The sequence below is a fragment of the Solea senegalensis genome, linkage group LG19, assembly GCF_019176455.1.
Source record: "Solea senegalensis isolate Sse05_10M linkage group LG19, IFAPA_SoseM_1, whole genome shotgun sequence".
Lineage (NCBI taxonomy): Eukaryota > Metazoa > Chordata > Actinopteri > Pleuronectiformes > Soleidae > Solea > Solea senegalensis.
This window is the reverse complement of record NC_058038.1, coordinates 18052369-18067999: the sequence shown is the minus strand read 5'-3', so window position 1 is coordinate 18067999 and position 15631 is coordinate 18052369. Positions and strand designations below refer to the sequence as shown.

The 15631-nt window shown below is 42.9% G+C and overlaps 1 protein-coding gene across 6 annotated transcripts in view; it reads left to right on the top strand.

The window, feature by feature from the left end:
• Positions 1 to 15431, top strand: part of plppr2a (phospholipid phosphatase related 2a) — a 69197-nt gene extending 53766 nt beyond the window's left edge. For 4 of the 6 annotated variants that reach the window (XM_044050877.1, XM_044050876.1, XM_044050875.1 and 1 more), the window contains 5 exons: positions 6207 to 6327; positions 6878 to 7128; positions 10296 to 10472; positions 11642 to 11769; positions 13553 to 15431. In XM_044050877.1, the coding sequence (XP_043906812.1) occupies positions 6207 to 6327; positions 6878 to 7128; positions 10296 to 10472; positions 11642 to 11769; positions 13553 to 13661 (786 nt within the window). In that variant the 3' untranslated portion in view covers positions 13662 to 15431. Of the gene's footprint in view, positions 1 to 6206; positions 6328 to 6877; positions 7129 to 10295; positions 10473 to 11641; positions 11786 to 13298 lie in introns of all 6 variants that reach the window. The other 2 variants (XM_044050880.1, XM_044050878.1) reach the window with 2 other exon arrangements.
• Positions 15432 to 15631: the final 200 nt, after the last annotated feature.

Below are 15631 nucleotides of genomic sequence, written 5' to 3'. Positions count from 1 at the left end.
CCATACAGAAGTATAATTTAACACAGTCTGCACAGGCCCCATTCTGCCTGAAACACAGACACAGCTCCCATCACGATAATCACCCTGTAAAAAGCCGAGCACAGAGTTCCATTTGGTCCGTGCATCATCGAACGCTCTCTTTGTTCCATTTTGTCATGTTTCCTTCTCTCAAGCGCCGCCTTAGCGTTTCCTCGCTGTCACACTCTCTCTCTCTACTCTAACTCTGCCTGCGCTTCCCTGACGGGCCTGCAGGCGGTTTGTGGCATCAGACGTCTGTGATGGAGTGACACATGTAGAAAGATCCAGAGTAAGAGAGTGTGTTCCATGCTTTCCTGATGCCTGTCGCTTATTCGGTGGTTTTGAAGAAACCTGCTAAAACAGATCAGACTGAGTCTCTGTGGTCATTTCTGCGTCTTATTCAATCTAACGGAGAATGGAGAGACACCCTGGGCGGTCCTGACTGAGTAGTGGACTGTCAAAATGATCTGTTTTATTGTTTGTTAGTAGAGTGAGTGAGGTGAAAGGAGCAGGTTCACTTGTATTTGCCCTGATGATTTGTTTAAATGTATTATTATATTGTTAAATATAATAATTACGGAAAAGGAAAATGATTTGGATGGAGTCCCCTGTGTGTGAGGCACTGATTTGACATTTTGCAAGATACACTTCTTTTTTTACTTCCTTTCCTCATGAGAGCTCGATTAGAGAACTGATAACACTCTCACTCTATTACCAGCACTAACTTTTACTGAGCACAAGTGGAAACCACCACGTTCAAGAATAACCAATTAGCACTTTGTGTCTTATCGGTGTAAACTGCAGGAAACTCAAGTGTGATAAAGGCAAGTTGTGGTTTTTGGTGAAAGTTTATTTGTGGGCGGTGCACAGGCGACATATCTCAATGTGAACAAATGATAATATCACTGGATTAACCGCTGCATCACTTCCTGTGAATCTTGAACAAGGAAAACGTCTGCAGAGAGAATGTAGAGGAATTAAAACGTCTGTTGGAGATGAAAATAACTGCAATTACGTTCAAGGACTGGGTTTGATTTCATGAAAAAGGATTGCACAACTTCGATGATGTCATGGGAATGTGTCTGCGATCTGGGTACCTTGTTACGTTGTGCACACACCTGGCGTACGATGCATGCTGCTATTTATCCTGGATTAGATCTTCCACATATTCATGCTCAGTGCAACCGAGGAACACCGGATCTCTCCAGACGACCCCGTGTTTAGTGGGACGGGAGCAGAGAGTGAGACATGAAAGTGAGACATGAAACAGCCAGCAGTCCCACGGATGCAGATTTTCTAAAGGAGGAAACGTAACAGAGCAGATTAGGAAAATGGGGGCATGAAATTGCGTTGGGTAGAAATGGAAGGGGAAAGAGTGAATACAACCTACTTTTTTCCTCCGCTGAGAAAAACACAATGAAAGGTGAAAGAAGAGCGGGGATTAGTGACGCTGCCGTTCCAGCAGGTTTTGGAGTAAACGTCTTCAGTGGACTGATTCTCAGCAGGCGAACCACGCTTATGAATGATGTCACTTGCTGTGAATTGTCGTACATGTGTTTGCATTCCTTTATACCTCCTGCAAATCCCCGAACAATTGCAAATGCATTTGTTTGGTTTTTTTATTTTGAAGCTTTGCACGGCGCCATGTCCGCCGCTCCCACACATGCTGCTGTGTTTCTTCTCCCTGTACTTGCAGTACATGCCGTCTCCTGGGCTAACGGGCTCCTGTTAGCACCTATTTCACACAGTCACAATCCCGGTGAGAGGCGTGTGTGAGTGAAGGCGACGGTGATGCACTCAGACAGGATGCGGGTGTGTCACCCATTAACCTGGAACTCACACATGCACCGCACTGCAGAGACGGAGGTCGCTGCACACGGCGATCGGATGACGGCATGTTAGTGGCAGCTCGGCCTCTCTCTGTACGTTCCTCACTCTTGTACCAGAGCTGCGACGCACTTGCATTCGTGTACATACATGAGAAAACCTGTGTCTCGCCGCAAAGGCTTCCTGCTGAATCATTCATGAGTCATCAAACTTCACTCGTTCGAGGCTGCATCGCCGCTGAGACGCTCAGAACCGTCGTAGCCACAGCCAACAGACTGACAAAGAGCTGTGGACACTTTACAAAACAAAACAATACACACCTTTTCAAAAACAAGTACAATACATACATATATATATATATATATAGTGAAGTGCTAGTGAAGTAAGACTGCTGCAAACAGGTTGGAGTATGACTGAAAGCACAAAGTTTCAGAAGACAATTCAACTGCTTCCACACAAAACCCACGGCGTACACACTTGTTGTCCGCGCCTGCTGCTGCACTGCAGTCACACACACACACACACACACACACACACACAAATGCTCCCTCAGTCAGGTATATATGGTAGTTTAAATTGCTTGACAGAGCAGCATACAAATGATGTTACAGTTTCTGTTTGCAAAGGCTAAACAAAGGCAGAATAACATTTAAAACATCAGGATAGCACAACAGACGAGAAGTCACCCTATGGCGTATCTTTTAAATATGAACCCTTTGACAGCGTTGGGTCAATTTATGCAATTTGTCAAAGTCTAGCTGGTGTTGTTTTTCCATCACTTTGCATCTGTTTTGTCTGTGTTGTTGTTTTTTCCCCTCCATCATATTGTCACTAACACAGACTGAACAGTGCCAGTTGCTTTTCACAGAAGGGAGAACTAATGGAGGCAATCTGCATCTCCAGGACGCTTGATGCGTCTCTCACAGCTTTTATTGACATTATTACCACAACTGAGTCACATGGCAGTCGGTGTGTGCCTCATCCATCCTCGCCTCTCTGCTGAATAACCTCAGACAAACGTCTGAACACAGAGGATGTGAGCACGTAAATGCATTAAGTCTTTTGTTTCTGCGTTTTCATTAATCACTCCTGCTCATCCTGTTCCCTTCATTCCCCGAATATCAACGAGTACAAACTCAGAGCCAATACTCGCTGACACAAAGTGAGTTCTGATAACATTTGTCTTTATTTCCATTTCATTTCTCACATAAGTCACGTATGTAATACTTTGTCCTTATTTTATCCGCAGTCATCGTCTCTACATCTGCGTTTTATGATTACGTCTGCGGACTGGGTGAATGGTTTTATGTTAAGGAATTATAATCCGCTCATCCCCAAACCCGCAGTAACAGCCTCATCATAATATTTAACTGTGAGTCCTCGTAGGAGCATGTGTAGTTTTAGCACGGCGCTCGAGCACATCCCACTGCAGTGGGGAGAGATCATTTAAAAAAATATTGGTTGGAAAAATGCGCTACATTATTCACTATCACGCCATCTACGCATGAATAATTGATTTCTGCAGTATGACCTTAACCACATCGCTGTTTTACCTTCCCCTATATTGTTCCTTTTTAATTTCCCTGCCTTATAGTTCTGCTCCCACTGTTTCACTTAAACCTTAATAAACTCTTACACCCAAAGGCAGAATTAAGGCAAACAACTTGCCTGTAAACTTTTGTTTATGTAAAGTTGTTACGACTAACTAAATCAATCTGCGTTAAGAAAGTAAGAAAAGAACTGGGCCGACAAATGAAGCACGTAAAAGACTCTTTTACACTAAATCAGCTGTTGTTAAACTGGACACATGGAGCAGTTCTTTTGCTCAGTTTTCCCTTTAACCAAGCATGTCAGGAAATTACAGAGGCCTTGGTAAACAAGAAAGAATTGTTGTCTTTTGCTTTTGGTTTATTTGTACTTATATCATGAGGGGATGGTTCTCTGGCGTTCTGTCCGGGGTGTACGTATGTCAGCTGGGATTGGCACCAGCGCCGCCTGCGACCCTTGTGTGGAGGATAAAAGTGGTAGAAGATGGACGGATGGGATGGATGTCTCTTAATAATTGAACCCATAATTCATCAACTTCAACAACTCCATGCATTCTTTACTAATCAAATTCTAATCCATAGAGAACTGACTCTGATGATGTAGCAAACAAATGTCGTTTCTAGTCAGGCTTCCTTCTTCTTAAGAACGATAAGTGATGAGTTGATGGTGTGGAAAGAAACCCCGGGACTCAGGACACAGGACTCGTACTCAACAAAAGGGATTTTATTAAATCATTAAGTCAGACATCAGACCGAGCTCTGCAGAAGCTTGGGAGAATGTGTTCCTGACGAATCTCTGAACAATTCTGGCCCCGATGAGCTGGACCACACTTTTTAAAAGTTATCTAACGTCCTCTTCCTGTACAACACATGATCGTAAATATTAGATAAACAACAACAGGTTTGACATCTGGACCACTTCGTTCCAATATAGGAAGTATCTGTGTTTCTTCAACAAGTCTTATCCAGGACTGGCCCATAAACGTGTTGTAAAACTGTTCAAGGTAATGCTCGTGACCCCAAAATCAACCCCAATGAGGAGTTGCCTGCTTGCTTTTCAATCCATTGGAATACTTTGGAATATTTTGGTTTTTTACTACCTGCTATGGCGAACTTCCAAGCGAGCTGAGCCGATACGATGGGTGACGTTGGTCACAGGAAGAGGAAGAGTGACAAGAATCAAGCCGAACAATGCCGAACTTTAGCTCAGTTAAAAAGACTCAACAATCCTAAAAACGTCGGTTCATCTCCAGCATTTGGCGAGGAAATGTCTAAAATCTCAACATTCAACAGAGGAGTTGGGTTTATTTAGCGGCATCACAAACCCAAAACCGATTCTAATGATTCAGTTACACTGAAAACAACAAGTCACTAGTTGTGATGACCCCGCCCAAATGGAGGCGGTACTATTATTGTAATGGAAACCAACCAAACTGTGTAGAGGCTGAGGCGAGGCGAGCTGGGACCATGTCGTGGAAACACGCCATGAGATGACAGAAGGACGCTGTGTGTTGGGAGTAAAGCAAAGTGGAACAGTTGAGAGACTTTACTACAGACGCTGTGATGAGTATCATACACAGTAATTCCCCGTGAATAACAGTAGTACAGTAGTATGTGCTTGTAGTGGAGTCATAGTAAATCCACCCACTGCTTTACAAGTTTTGAAGAGCACTCGTCGATGAATGGCACCACCTTTATCTCAGAGTCCGTGGTGGACACACGCTCACAACCTCCCCAGACCAGCACTCGTCCCCATGGAAACAGCCACTGTATTTTTTTAATTGCCCTGTAAATGCTTGTCCAGTGTGAGTCTGTGCCCCTAACAGCTTGCATCTGAAGCCACTGGTTAACCCCCTCCCCCAAAGCTTTGATTTCATGGTGGTATTAGAGTGTTGAACACCCACCAGAGTCACGTTTCACTAATGGAAGAAAGCACTCAGCTGGGCATGCACTTCACAGCACTGCTGCACTGACGGGGGCCCGTGCATGTGATCAACTCATTTGCTTAAAAGCACGAGAAATCATCATGATTGTGTTTACTTTGTGCGTGTTTCTCTCCAGCCAGCACTGACTGACTTTCTCCCACTTCACTGAGACGACAGTGATTCAGACATGGGGATGATTTAAGATGATGGGCATATCTCTGTCACAGAGCTTTAGTCGTTAATTGCCGTGGGCTCGCGACGTACAGATGAATGTCACAGTTCGTTAAAAAGATCATCAGCCTGGAGCGGCGCCGCTGTTCAGTCTCGCGGTCGGTGAACTCGCCGTCGTCCCACTGGAACCTCCTGACAAACAAAACACATGTGAGCTCCCGGTTACAACACTGTTAATACTGAAACTTGAAGACAAGACTTGAGTTTACGTCTTCATCCAACCACAGGATTAATCTACCGGGAATTATGAAAGTCACCATTAGAGGGTCAGATACTAAGTTGCCTCCCCCGGAGAAAAATGCACCAGCCACTAAATCCAGAGCGATGATAATATCTTGAGGTTGTAGAGACAACACTTCCATGGCTTAATAGCTGAACTACAAAATGGGATCAGCGGCGTTTCTACTCATGTCTCGCATCTTAATGCTGCTGTTACATGTCACTCATTAAGTGATTAACGGATTACTGTCGTGCGTTAAAGCCCTGGCTGTGCTGTAGCTGTGGGAGGTGCTCTGTTGTGGTTCATCTCTGACTTCTGTGTGTGGTCATGTGTTTGTTTGAGTGCTCTGTTTAGATGAAACACAACAATAACCTGAGTCCACCACATGTACATGATATAAAACACACAGTGTCCTCTGTGCTTGCCTCGTGTGCACAGATCCTGGTCGGAGAGCTGTGTGTCTTCTTCAGCAGGACAGAGGGAACGCGGGAGAAGACCATCGTCACCGCAGACTGCTGCTACTTCAACCCCCTGCTGAGACGCATCGTACGTTTTCTAGGTGAGCGCGGCACTGCTCTTTACAGACTCCTCACAGGACTGTGAAAGGTCATTTCTTTGTGTCTGTGTGTGCGGGTTTGCCAGGAAGAATTGATGCAAAGTGAAAACAGACTTAAATGTGACCTGCGACATTTCAGAATGTCCCTGGTCGAGCTCTTCAGTGGATGATAAACTGGAAATGATTGTGATCTTTGAAAATATTAATCAATATTATACTTCTTGCTCCCGCCCCTGTGCTGTTGCTGTATACACACAAATGCTCCCTCAGTCGGGGTCTGATAGTTTTGCTTGACAGAGTCTGTTTTCAGATGAAGCATACAAACAATGTTACATTGTCTCTATTCATAAAGACCAAAACTGAGGCAGAAAAATCTAATCAACAACAAACATCACCAAAAGTTACGCACTGCACCTTTAAACAGCCTGAATATGTATAGACTGAATTGGCTGAGATGAAAACAATACAGATGGACTGTATGTTTTAACTTTATTTCCACTCTCTAACCCACTGTATTCCACTTCCTACCTCTCTTTATTCCCATATCTAACAGGTGTTTACGCCTTCGGCCTCTTCACCACCACCATCTTTGCCAACGCGGGTCAGGTCGTGACAGGAAACCAGACGCCTCACTTCCTGTCCGCCTGCCGACCAAACTACACAGCGTTGGGCTGCCAGTCCACCATACAGTACATCACAGAGCGCCGCGCCTGCACAGGCAACCCACTGACTGTCATGACGGCACGGAAATCCTTCCCGTCGAAAGACGCAGCGCTCAGCGTCTACGCCGCTATTTACACAGTGGTAGGTCGGATTATTTTCTGCACAGATTTCTGTTCATTTTTCTTCTGAATACAGTTTTGGTTTCACTTTTAGTTCAGTCAGTGCGACTGAATATAGCTTTTTCTTGACGAAGAGAAACAATCAATTTAAAGGAGAACATTCCGAGAGTTACAGATAGCTTGATATTAATCTGATGCATTTAAGGTGAACACAAGTTCACAAAATAACTGATTTGTAGGGGCGGGACTTGCCATAGACACCACGATACAATATTATCACGATATTTAAGTCAAAATACCATATTATCACAATATTTAAGTCAGAATATGATATTATCACGATATTTAAGTCACAATACAATATTATCGCGATGTTTAAGTCACAATACGATATTATCATGATATTTATGTCACAGTGCGATATTATCATGATATTTGTCACAATACAATATTATCATGGTATTAAAGTCACAATACAATATTATCACAATATTTAAGTCACAATACAATATTATCACAATATTTATGTCACGATACGATATTATCACGATATTTAGGTCACAATACGATATCATAATATTTAAGTCACAATATGATATTATCACGATATTTAAGTGTCACAATAAATATTATCACATATTAAAGATATTATCATATCACAATACAACATTATCATGATATTTAAGTCACAATACGATATTATCACGATATTTTCATAATAGGATATTATCACAATTTTACAACACAATACGATATTATCATTTAAGTCACAATACGATATTATCATGATATTTAAGTCACAATACGATATTATCATGATATTTAAGTCATAATAGGATATTATCACAATTTTACAACACAATACGATATTATCACGTATTTAAGTCACAATACGATATTATCACGGTATTTAAGTCACACGATATTATCATGATATTTAAGTCACAATACGATATTATCACGATATTTAAGTCATAATAGGATATTATCACAATTTTTACAACACAATACGATATTATCACGGTATTTAAGTCACAATACGATATTATCACGGTATTTAAGTCACAATACGATATTATCATGATATTTAAGTCACAATACGATATTATCACGATATTTACATTACATTACATGTCATTTAGCAGACGCTTTTATCCAAAGCGACTTACAAAAGTGCATTTAAACATTTGGGTACATATAAGAGGTAGAAGTAAGTAAGAGCTTCAAGTAGAACAAACAATTAAGTGCTAGTCATAAGTGCGATGTACAAGTTTTTTGTTTTTTTTTTTTTTTTTTTTTTCGTCTTAGTCGAGGTAGAGTCGGAAGAAATGTGTTTTTAGTCGGCGTCGGAAGATGTGGAGGCTTTCAGCTGTCCGGATGTCGATGGGGAGGTCGTTCCACCATTTGGGAGCGAGGACAGTGAACAGTCTCGAGTTCTGCGAGTGCCTCTGCGATCCTCTCAGTGAGGGGGCAGCGAGCCGGTTTGTCGATGCAGAGCGGAGTGGGCGGGCTGGGGTGTAGGTTTTGATCATGTCCTGGATGTAGGCTGGACCGGATCCGTTTGTAGCATGGAACGCAAGCACTAGAGTCTTGAAGCGTCATAATAGGATATTATCACAATATATAAAAACAAGCAAAAGGCATAATGTTTTAAAAGCACTTTGACAGAGAACAGGAGCTGCTCTGTGCTTTGAGCTGCTGAACTAAAGCATCCTGTGTAGGACTTTCTGATAAACATGTTTTCTTAAATGGCTTTTCTATTTTAGTAAACAGAAGTAAATGTTTCAGGAAGTTCAGCATGCTCTACAATGACTCGTCTATTGGTTCTTTTTTTATACATGTAACCTTTAATACTGTAGCAACGCTGCTTATTCAGATGACCTTACATCCAATCGCTATGTGTGGTCACTGGTGGGAAAATCCACTCAGTGCACAAAAAAATGAATGAATCATGAAGTGAATGAATGAAACTCTTGTGGCTTGTATTATTCATACAAATGGGATTATTTTTTTATGTAGGCATTTGTTTATTTGCTCCAAACAGACAATGTAAAAATGTGTTGGCTGTCGAGCAGCTTATGCACCGGCTGTTATTTGAATGTGCTCCTGCTGTCGCCATGTGAGCGCAGACATGGACCTCATGTCAGTCATGATCATAAACCAATGATTAATCCTTCACTGGATGAATCCACAGCTATTTTGATCATTAACTATTCATTTTGAGTGAGGTTTTTTTTTTTACATTAAAAAAGAGGTTTTCCGATTTCAGAGTTCTTAAATGTTTTGGTTTATTTGCTCTTTGCTATATTTAATTTGGTGGCTGAGGTTTGGGAAGAACCCGTCAATATTTTCCATTATTTTTTGCATTTTACAAATCGAGAAAATAATTCAGGGATAAGAAACAGTCTTTCTTGTCGTCTATGAAATCCTTCTGCAGTAGCAAGCACCATGTTCCCCACTGAATGAATGCAATAATGTCAGAAACACACTGAGGGAATCTTCTTGTGATTTCTGTGGTCAGAGGTCGAGGTCACTGTGACCTCACACCTGAGTGCAATTTATCATCAACGCCTGGAGGGAATTTCATTACATGAGGCACAAACGACCACTTGGACTCATCAATGAACTTATTAGTTTTTTTATTATTATTGGCACAGGTCACCTAAACCCATTTATTCCACCATAGGATGATATAGTTGATATAAGGTAATATAATACAGTTTATTAGAGTCACAAATCATCAGGATAAGTAGTATTTTTTTTTTTCAGCTCCTTTAAACCCTCCTGCATCTTGTGTTTCTTTTAAATTTGCTTCCAAAAAAGTGACATACAGGGTTTTGATGTGGGGTTCAGGTCTAGGTTCAGGTGTACCTAAATATAGATGTCCGTGTCAGAATGCGTCAGCCTCAAATTTAAAAGAACGGTTCAGAGAGCATCATTTTTACACATGGATCAGTTCAGACCTTCACCTTACTGAGAGTCTTTGGGATGTGCAGGCTTCAGACTTAATGCAGCCGTCCAACTCGATCGTTAATACAAGTTACTTATTGAAAAATGACTGAAGCCGTGGATTGAAAGTTGCATAAGCTTATTGAAACAATGGCTTGTGTGTGTGTGTGTGTGTGTGTGTGTGTGTGTGGATTCTTTGTGCCCCACTGTGTGCGTGCTCTCTTCTTTGCCTTGGCACAGATGTACGTGACGCTGGTGTTCAAGACCAAAGGCACGCGGCTGACCAAGCCCACCATCAGCCTCACCCTGCTCTGTCTGGCCATGCTCGTGGGCGTGGTCAGAGTGGCCGAGTACCGCAACCACTGGGCCGACGTTCTGGCGGGATTCTTCACCGGGGGATCCATCGCTGTGTTTCTGGTGAGGAGAGACGAGTGAAACATCGCGATTTCTACGAGAAAACACAAACATGGTGTCCCTCAAGGCTTTCAAACACACCTGATTCAAATAAATGGATCGTTATCAGGCTTCTGCAGAGCCGGTTGATGAGCTGATCATTTCAATCAGGTGTGTTGGAGCAGGGAAAACATGGATAAACATGCAGGGCAGTGGATCCACAGGACCAGGACTGAGAAAAGCTCACATAACTGTTTCACTACTGTTTTCATCAACTTTTTAGTTCTTTGTGCCTTGTTTTCTCTGGTTTCCTGCTTTATTTTGCAGTGTGTACCATGTTTTACTTATTGTGTTTGCCTTGTTTACCCCTGCCTCCTTAGTGTATTTATCCTCTGTGTTCCACTCTGCTGTGGTTGGTCTGTGTTGTGAACCCTGTTCACTGTAGCTCTGTCCTGGTTTGATTGGTTCCACGTACCCACTCCTTGTGTTGTTACCTCTGTTCTCATATTTTTACCTTTATCCTCATCTCTTGCACGCTGGGTTTGCTTCTTTTAACTTTTTATAAGGAGCAATTAGTTTAAACAGATTATTTTGTAAAAGAGCCGTGTTGCTGGTGCGGAGCCGGACATACCTCAAAGAGGAGACATTTCACATGTAGACAGGAATGGTTTCAAACCTATCACAGTTGACCACTTTGCATAAAACCACATCTGCTTCATTTTAGGTTGAATATACCAAGTCTGACACTGTGGTGCTTAAGTCCATAATTCAAACATGTTGTCTTGTAATTCTGATGTTTGAAATCCTTCATTATGTTTCACATAAGTTGTACAAACGAGACGAGCAGCTCCCGTGTCCCCAAGAGCTAAAAACATTGATTTCTCTCTGCTGAAGTTAGTGAGTTCTTTACAAACGTACGTCTCCCGTCAGCAAAGCCTGTCAAACAGCAATCACAGGCAGCACACGGGATCTTAAGAGATCCCACTTAAACTGTCTTTAATCAACCATTTCATCAGTGCTCAGTTTGCAGACGGGTCTGTGCTTGTGAAGTCGGTGTCAACGCCTTAAACCGCCACACTATCCCTTTATTTTGTAAAACCCAAATCCAAAAGTTCCCTTCATGCATTCTAAAGCCGAACCTGGATCGCATCTGTTTGCGTTTCTAGCTCCTCCTCTTTGACTCTGTGTTTCAGGTGACGTGCGTGATTAACAACTTCCAGCAGTTGCAGTCCAGTATCGCTCCACAGCGCCCCCAGCGCCCCGAGTCCATGCTGGGCATGCCCATGGTGACCCTTCCCTGTGTGGAGAGTCCACTCGAAAAGTTAAGTGGTCCTCAGGTAAGGGGCTGGGGTGGATGTGAGGCACGGCTGTGAGGGGGGAGGGAGAGGGGGAGAGATACTCGTGTCTTAACCTGAATCCATCGTCCTCGTTTTCTGTTTTTTTTTTCCCCCCCCTAAAAGAAAAAAGCGTGCATGCTGCAAGCTCCACCTGCACCTCCAGTGATCCCTTTAAATCTGTGCACAAGCAGTCCTTGTAGTAGGACGATAAGACGCTGCAGAGATTTGTTCTCGTGGTTTGAAATCCGAGCTGTGGTTACAGTTCAGCCAGGAGACAGAAATACTAACTCGACTGTTGCGTGATCCTAAACCCTGCGGTCTTTCACACGTCCGTGTTCAGGGTTTAGAGATTTGCTTATCTTTTATGAGATGAGTCAGCAGTTTCAGTGTCGCTTTAGATTATGTTAAACTTTATCATCCGCACTTGTGGAAAATCCTTTCTGGCTCCACACGGAGAAATGCATTAATCACGAATACAAAACATTTATTTGAAAAGAAAGACACTTTCACAATTCATCAATTTAATAACACCTGGTACAAAAGATTTCTTGTAGTCATGGGTTTTAAAAAACGTTTAAATTTGGGGTGCAGTCACTGTGTTTGTGACAGTAGCAGAGTAAAGTGATGGCGACGTGATGTTTGCTGCGTTCTCCATTGTTTGAGCTCTTTGTTTCAGGGAGAACAACGTTGTTTTAAGAGCTCTGAACAGTTTCGTGCTCAATGTTTGAACATGATTTCACTGGTTAACACTTTCTATTTCAAGTATTTATACCAAGCAATATGTTGACTTACCGTTTGTCACAAAAATCAGATGCCAGAATTCGTCCGAGGCGTTTAAAAAAAGTGAAAATTCATAGCGAATTTGCCGCTGACTTCTTCCCATCTTCTCTTCAGCAGTGCAGCGTTTTCTAAGACATCTCCTCGGGGTGGATCAGCGGTGTCATGCCGACCACATATATAAAAAGTGGACGCAGTCTTCTTCATACGTCACACACGTGCTTTATCATCTATTTTCCTCTTAATTTAGAATAGAATAGAAATGCTTTATTCATCTCCAAATTGTTTTAACATAGCAGCAATACAATACAAAAAAAAATATTATAAACATAAAATGTAATATGTGCAACAGTGGGAAAAAACTAGTGCAATAATAAAGGAAAGAAAAAAGGAAATTTACAAAACTGACATCATCATCTATGGACCAGGATCTGAAACTAGTCAGGAAATGTTTATTAAATCAAGTGAGAAGTAGGTTCATTTCCCCATAGACTTCCATTCAGAGTCGCCCCCTGGTGGCTTACTGCTACTTGTGTCCAACCTCCTTCAAACTGAAAGACTACGTCCATTTTTATATAGAGTCCATGGTGTCGTATGTCCACGTCTGTTTGGAGGAACATGTCTTGCGTCCTCTGTCACTGTCACTAACCCTCACTTGACTGCCTGTTTTCCTCTGTCTCCCACCTTGCCTCTCTCCTCTCGATCTGCTCACTTGTTCCTCACTCTTCTCCTCCAGCATCCCACACTCTCCTCCTCCTCTACCCTCTACAACACCTACGTCCAATCATTCTGAACAACTTTGACTCCTTCTTGCCCCTCCCTCCCCCCTCCCTCCATCGTCTCTTGCCTCATTTCTGTTTTTGCCCGTCTCTTCTTCGCTCCTCATCCGCATTGCTCTGAATTTTTCTTTTCTTCACTTCTTCTTTTTCCTTCACCCTCTCTCTCTCTCTCTCTCTCTCTTTCTGTCTCACTCCTCTCTTCCCCCTGCAGACTCCGCGGGGATCTCCGTTCTCCGAGATCACATGACCATCAGCCCTATCGGTTCCCCGCCACCCCCGATGTCCTCGTTCCGACTCGCTCCATTTCCAGCGAAGTCTAGACCAATCGGAGCAGCACTCGCCGCACTGCGCCGCCCATCCGGCTGGGCGGTACGCGACACTGCACCGCTCCTATTCCACCCAGGTCTAGGCCCATCATAGCCCACAAATTACACACACACACACACACACAGCAGCTCTATCCCTGGGGAACCGATAGGCAAACTCTTACGCAGACTTTCTCTGTTGCTGGACTCTGAGTAAAGTAAATCCTGAACTTTCCGTACAAAGTCAGGTACATATTTGATTTTCTTCTTCTTCTTCCTCTTTTTGCCATTTTGTACTGAAAGACATTTTTGTATAAACGGTCATGTGATGCTTCAGTGGTGCGCTGGAAAAAGGAACGTGCATCACACTGTGACCTCTGAGAATGTCCACTGAATATTTATTTATTTACTCACACAATTGTATGAATGAGTCACTCCACCCCCCCCCACCCCCCCGTCCCACCCATTTGAAGGAGACACATGCTGAAAGCTCGCGTCTCGGCGACGGTGAACCTCCGGTCCGTCTCCCCGGACGCAGCTTTGATGTGAGCTGTCAGGAGGTTTTGCCTTGTTGGACCAAAGAAACCCCCTGAAGGATATTTGTGCTGCTGAGATTTACCTGTGAACACATCCTTTTAGTAAACCATACAAACACACACACACACACACACACACTGTCTCTTTCTCCCCTTCATCTCTTTCTCTCACCCTCACCTTATCTCCTCCTGTTTGTGCACACACACACACACACACACACACGGTGCATTCTGAGTTGCAGTGCCCTCGTCGGCTCCACATGAGGTTTACTCAGATCAAAGGATTCATTTCATATCTCTCAGCAGAAGCAGCAGACTAAAGCAAACAGGATGAAAGTGAAGACATCTTCACTCGGCTGTCCTCGCCACGTTGTCTCTTAGACGCCCAGAAACACACATTTTTATAAGACAAAGCCGAGCTCCCGACTGCAGGTGGCACCACAGTGAGCCCAATCACCGCGTTCAGGAGCAAATATTTTGTGTGTTTAATCCCCTCGAGACGAGAAGCCTTCAGAAGAAACCTTTTTCTATCCGTTTCATTCACCGTCGTGAACTGGAATTACTTTCTGTCCTAATCTGAAAGTGCTGTATGTAATGACTGTGATTCATCTCATGACGTTTTATCCATGGATTTATTTATCGACGTGTACATAATCTGGATGGAGTGAGCGCCACGCGCGGCGTGACGCAGTTTTGCTAAGATTTTGATTTGCACACAGAAATCCATGTTTTTTTGATAACTTCTCTCTTTCTCTCTGTGGCGTTGGTGTCGTTGAACTATCACTGTGCTGTGAAATGTTTCCCTCTGCTGGATGACACGACGCACACGCACACACACACACGTTTGACAGAGCACATGTACAATGACACACATTCATAAGCCCCGCCCCTTAACTCCACTTTCTAACAAGGAAACATTTGTATCATACTGTACATAGTTCTTTTTTTGTATCGAGAGTGTGATTTTCTTTTCTTTTTTTACACAAGCTTCACCACCACTCAAGAGGTCGTCTGTTTATGATGATGATGAAGGAGAAGAAAACAACCACATTCACTCTTTACTGTATATCACTCTCAGTTTTCAGGTCACTTCAGATGTTTAAAATGTAATGAACCCAAAACATTGTATTTAACTCTCACGTACAGTTGTCACAACTCCAGATACATCGTTGTGGTTGTTCAGTCACGTATGAAACCAACAAAGCGAGCAAAAATACATGTTCTCTTGTATTAAAGCAACACTCCGTAACTTTTGTTGTCCTAGCAAACACATTGTGGCAGTTTGAGTCTCTGACTATCATTCATTTACACAGTGTTTGTGTTACTTACATGCTACATAGCCACGTTAGCATTCAGCACGTGGGACTGGACACCGTAAGAAGAATAGTTTCGTGTCACTGAATTTACAATCCGTTAGCTAGCGTCGTCCGTCTTTATCAACACAGTAGC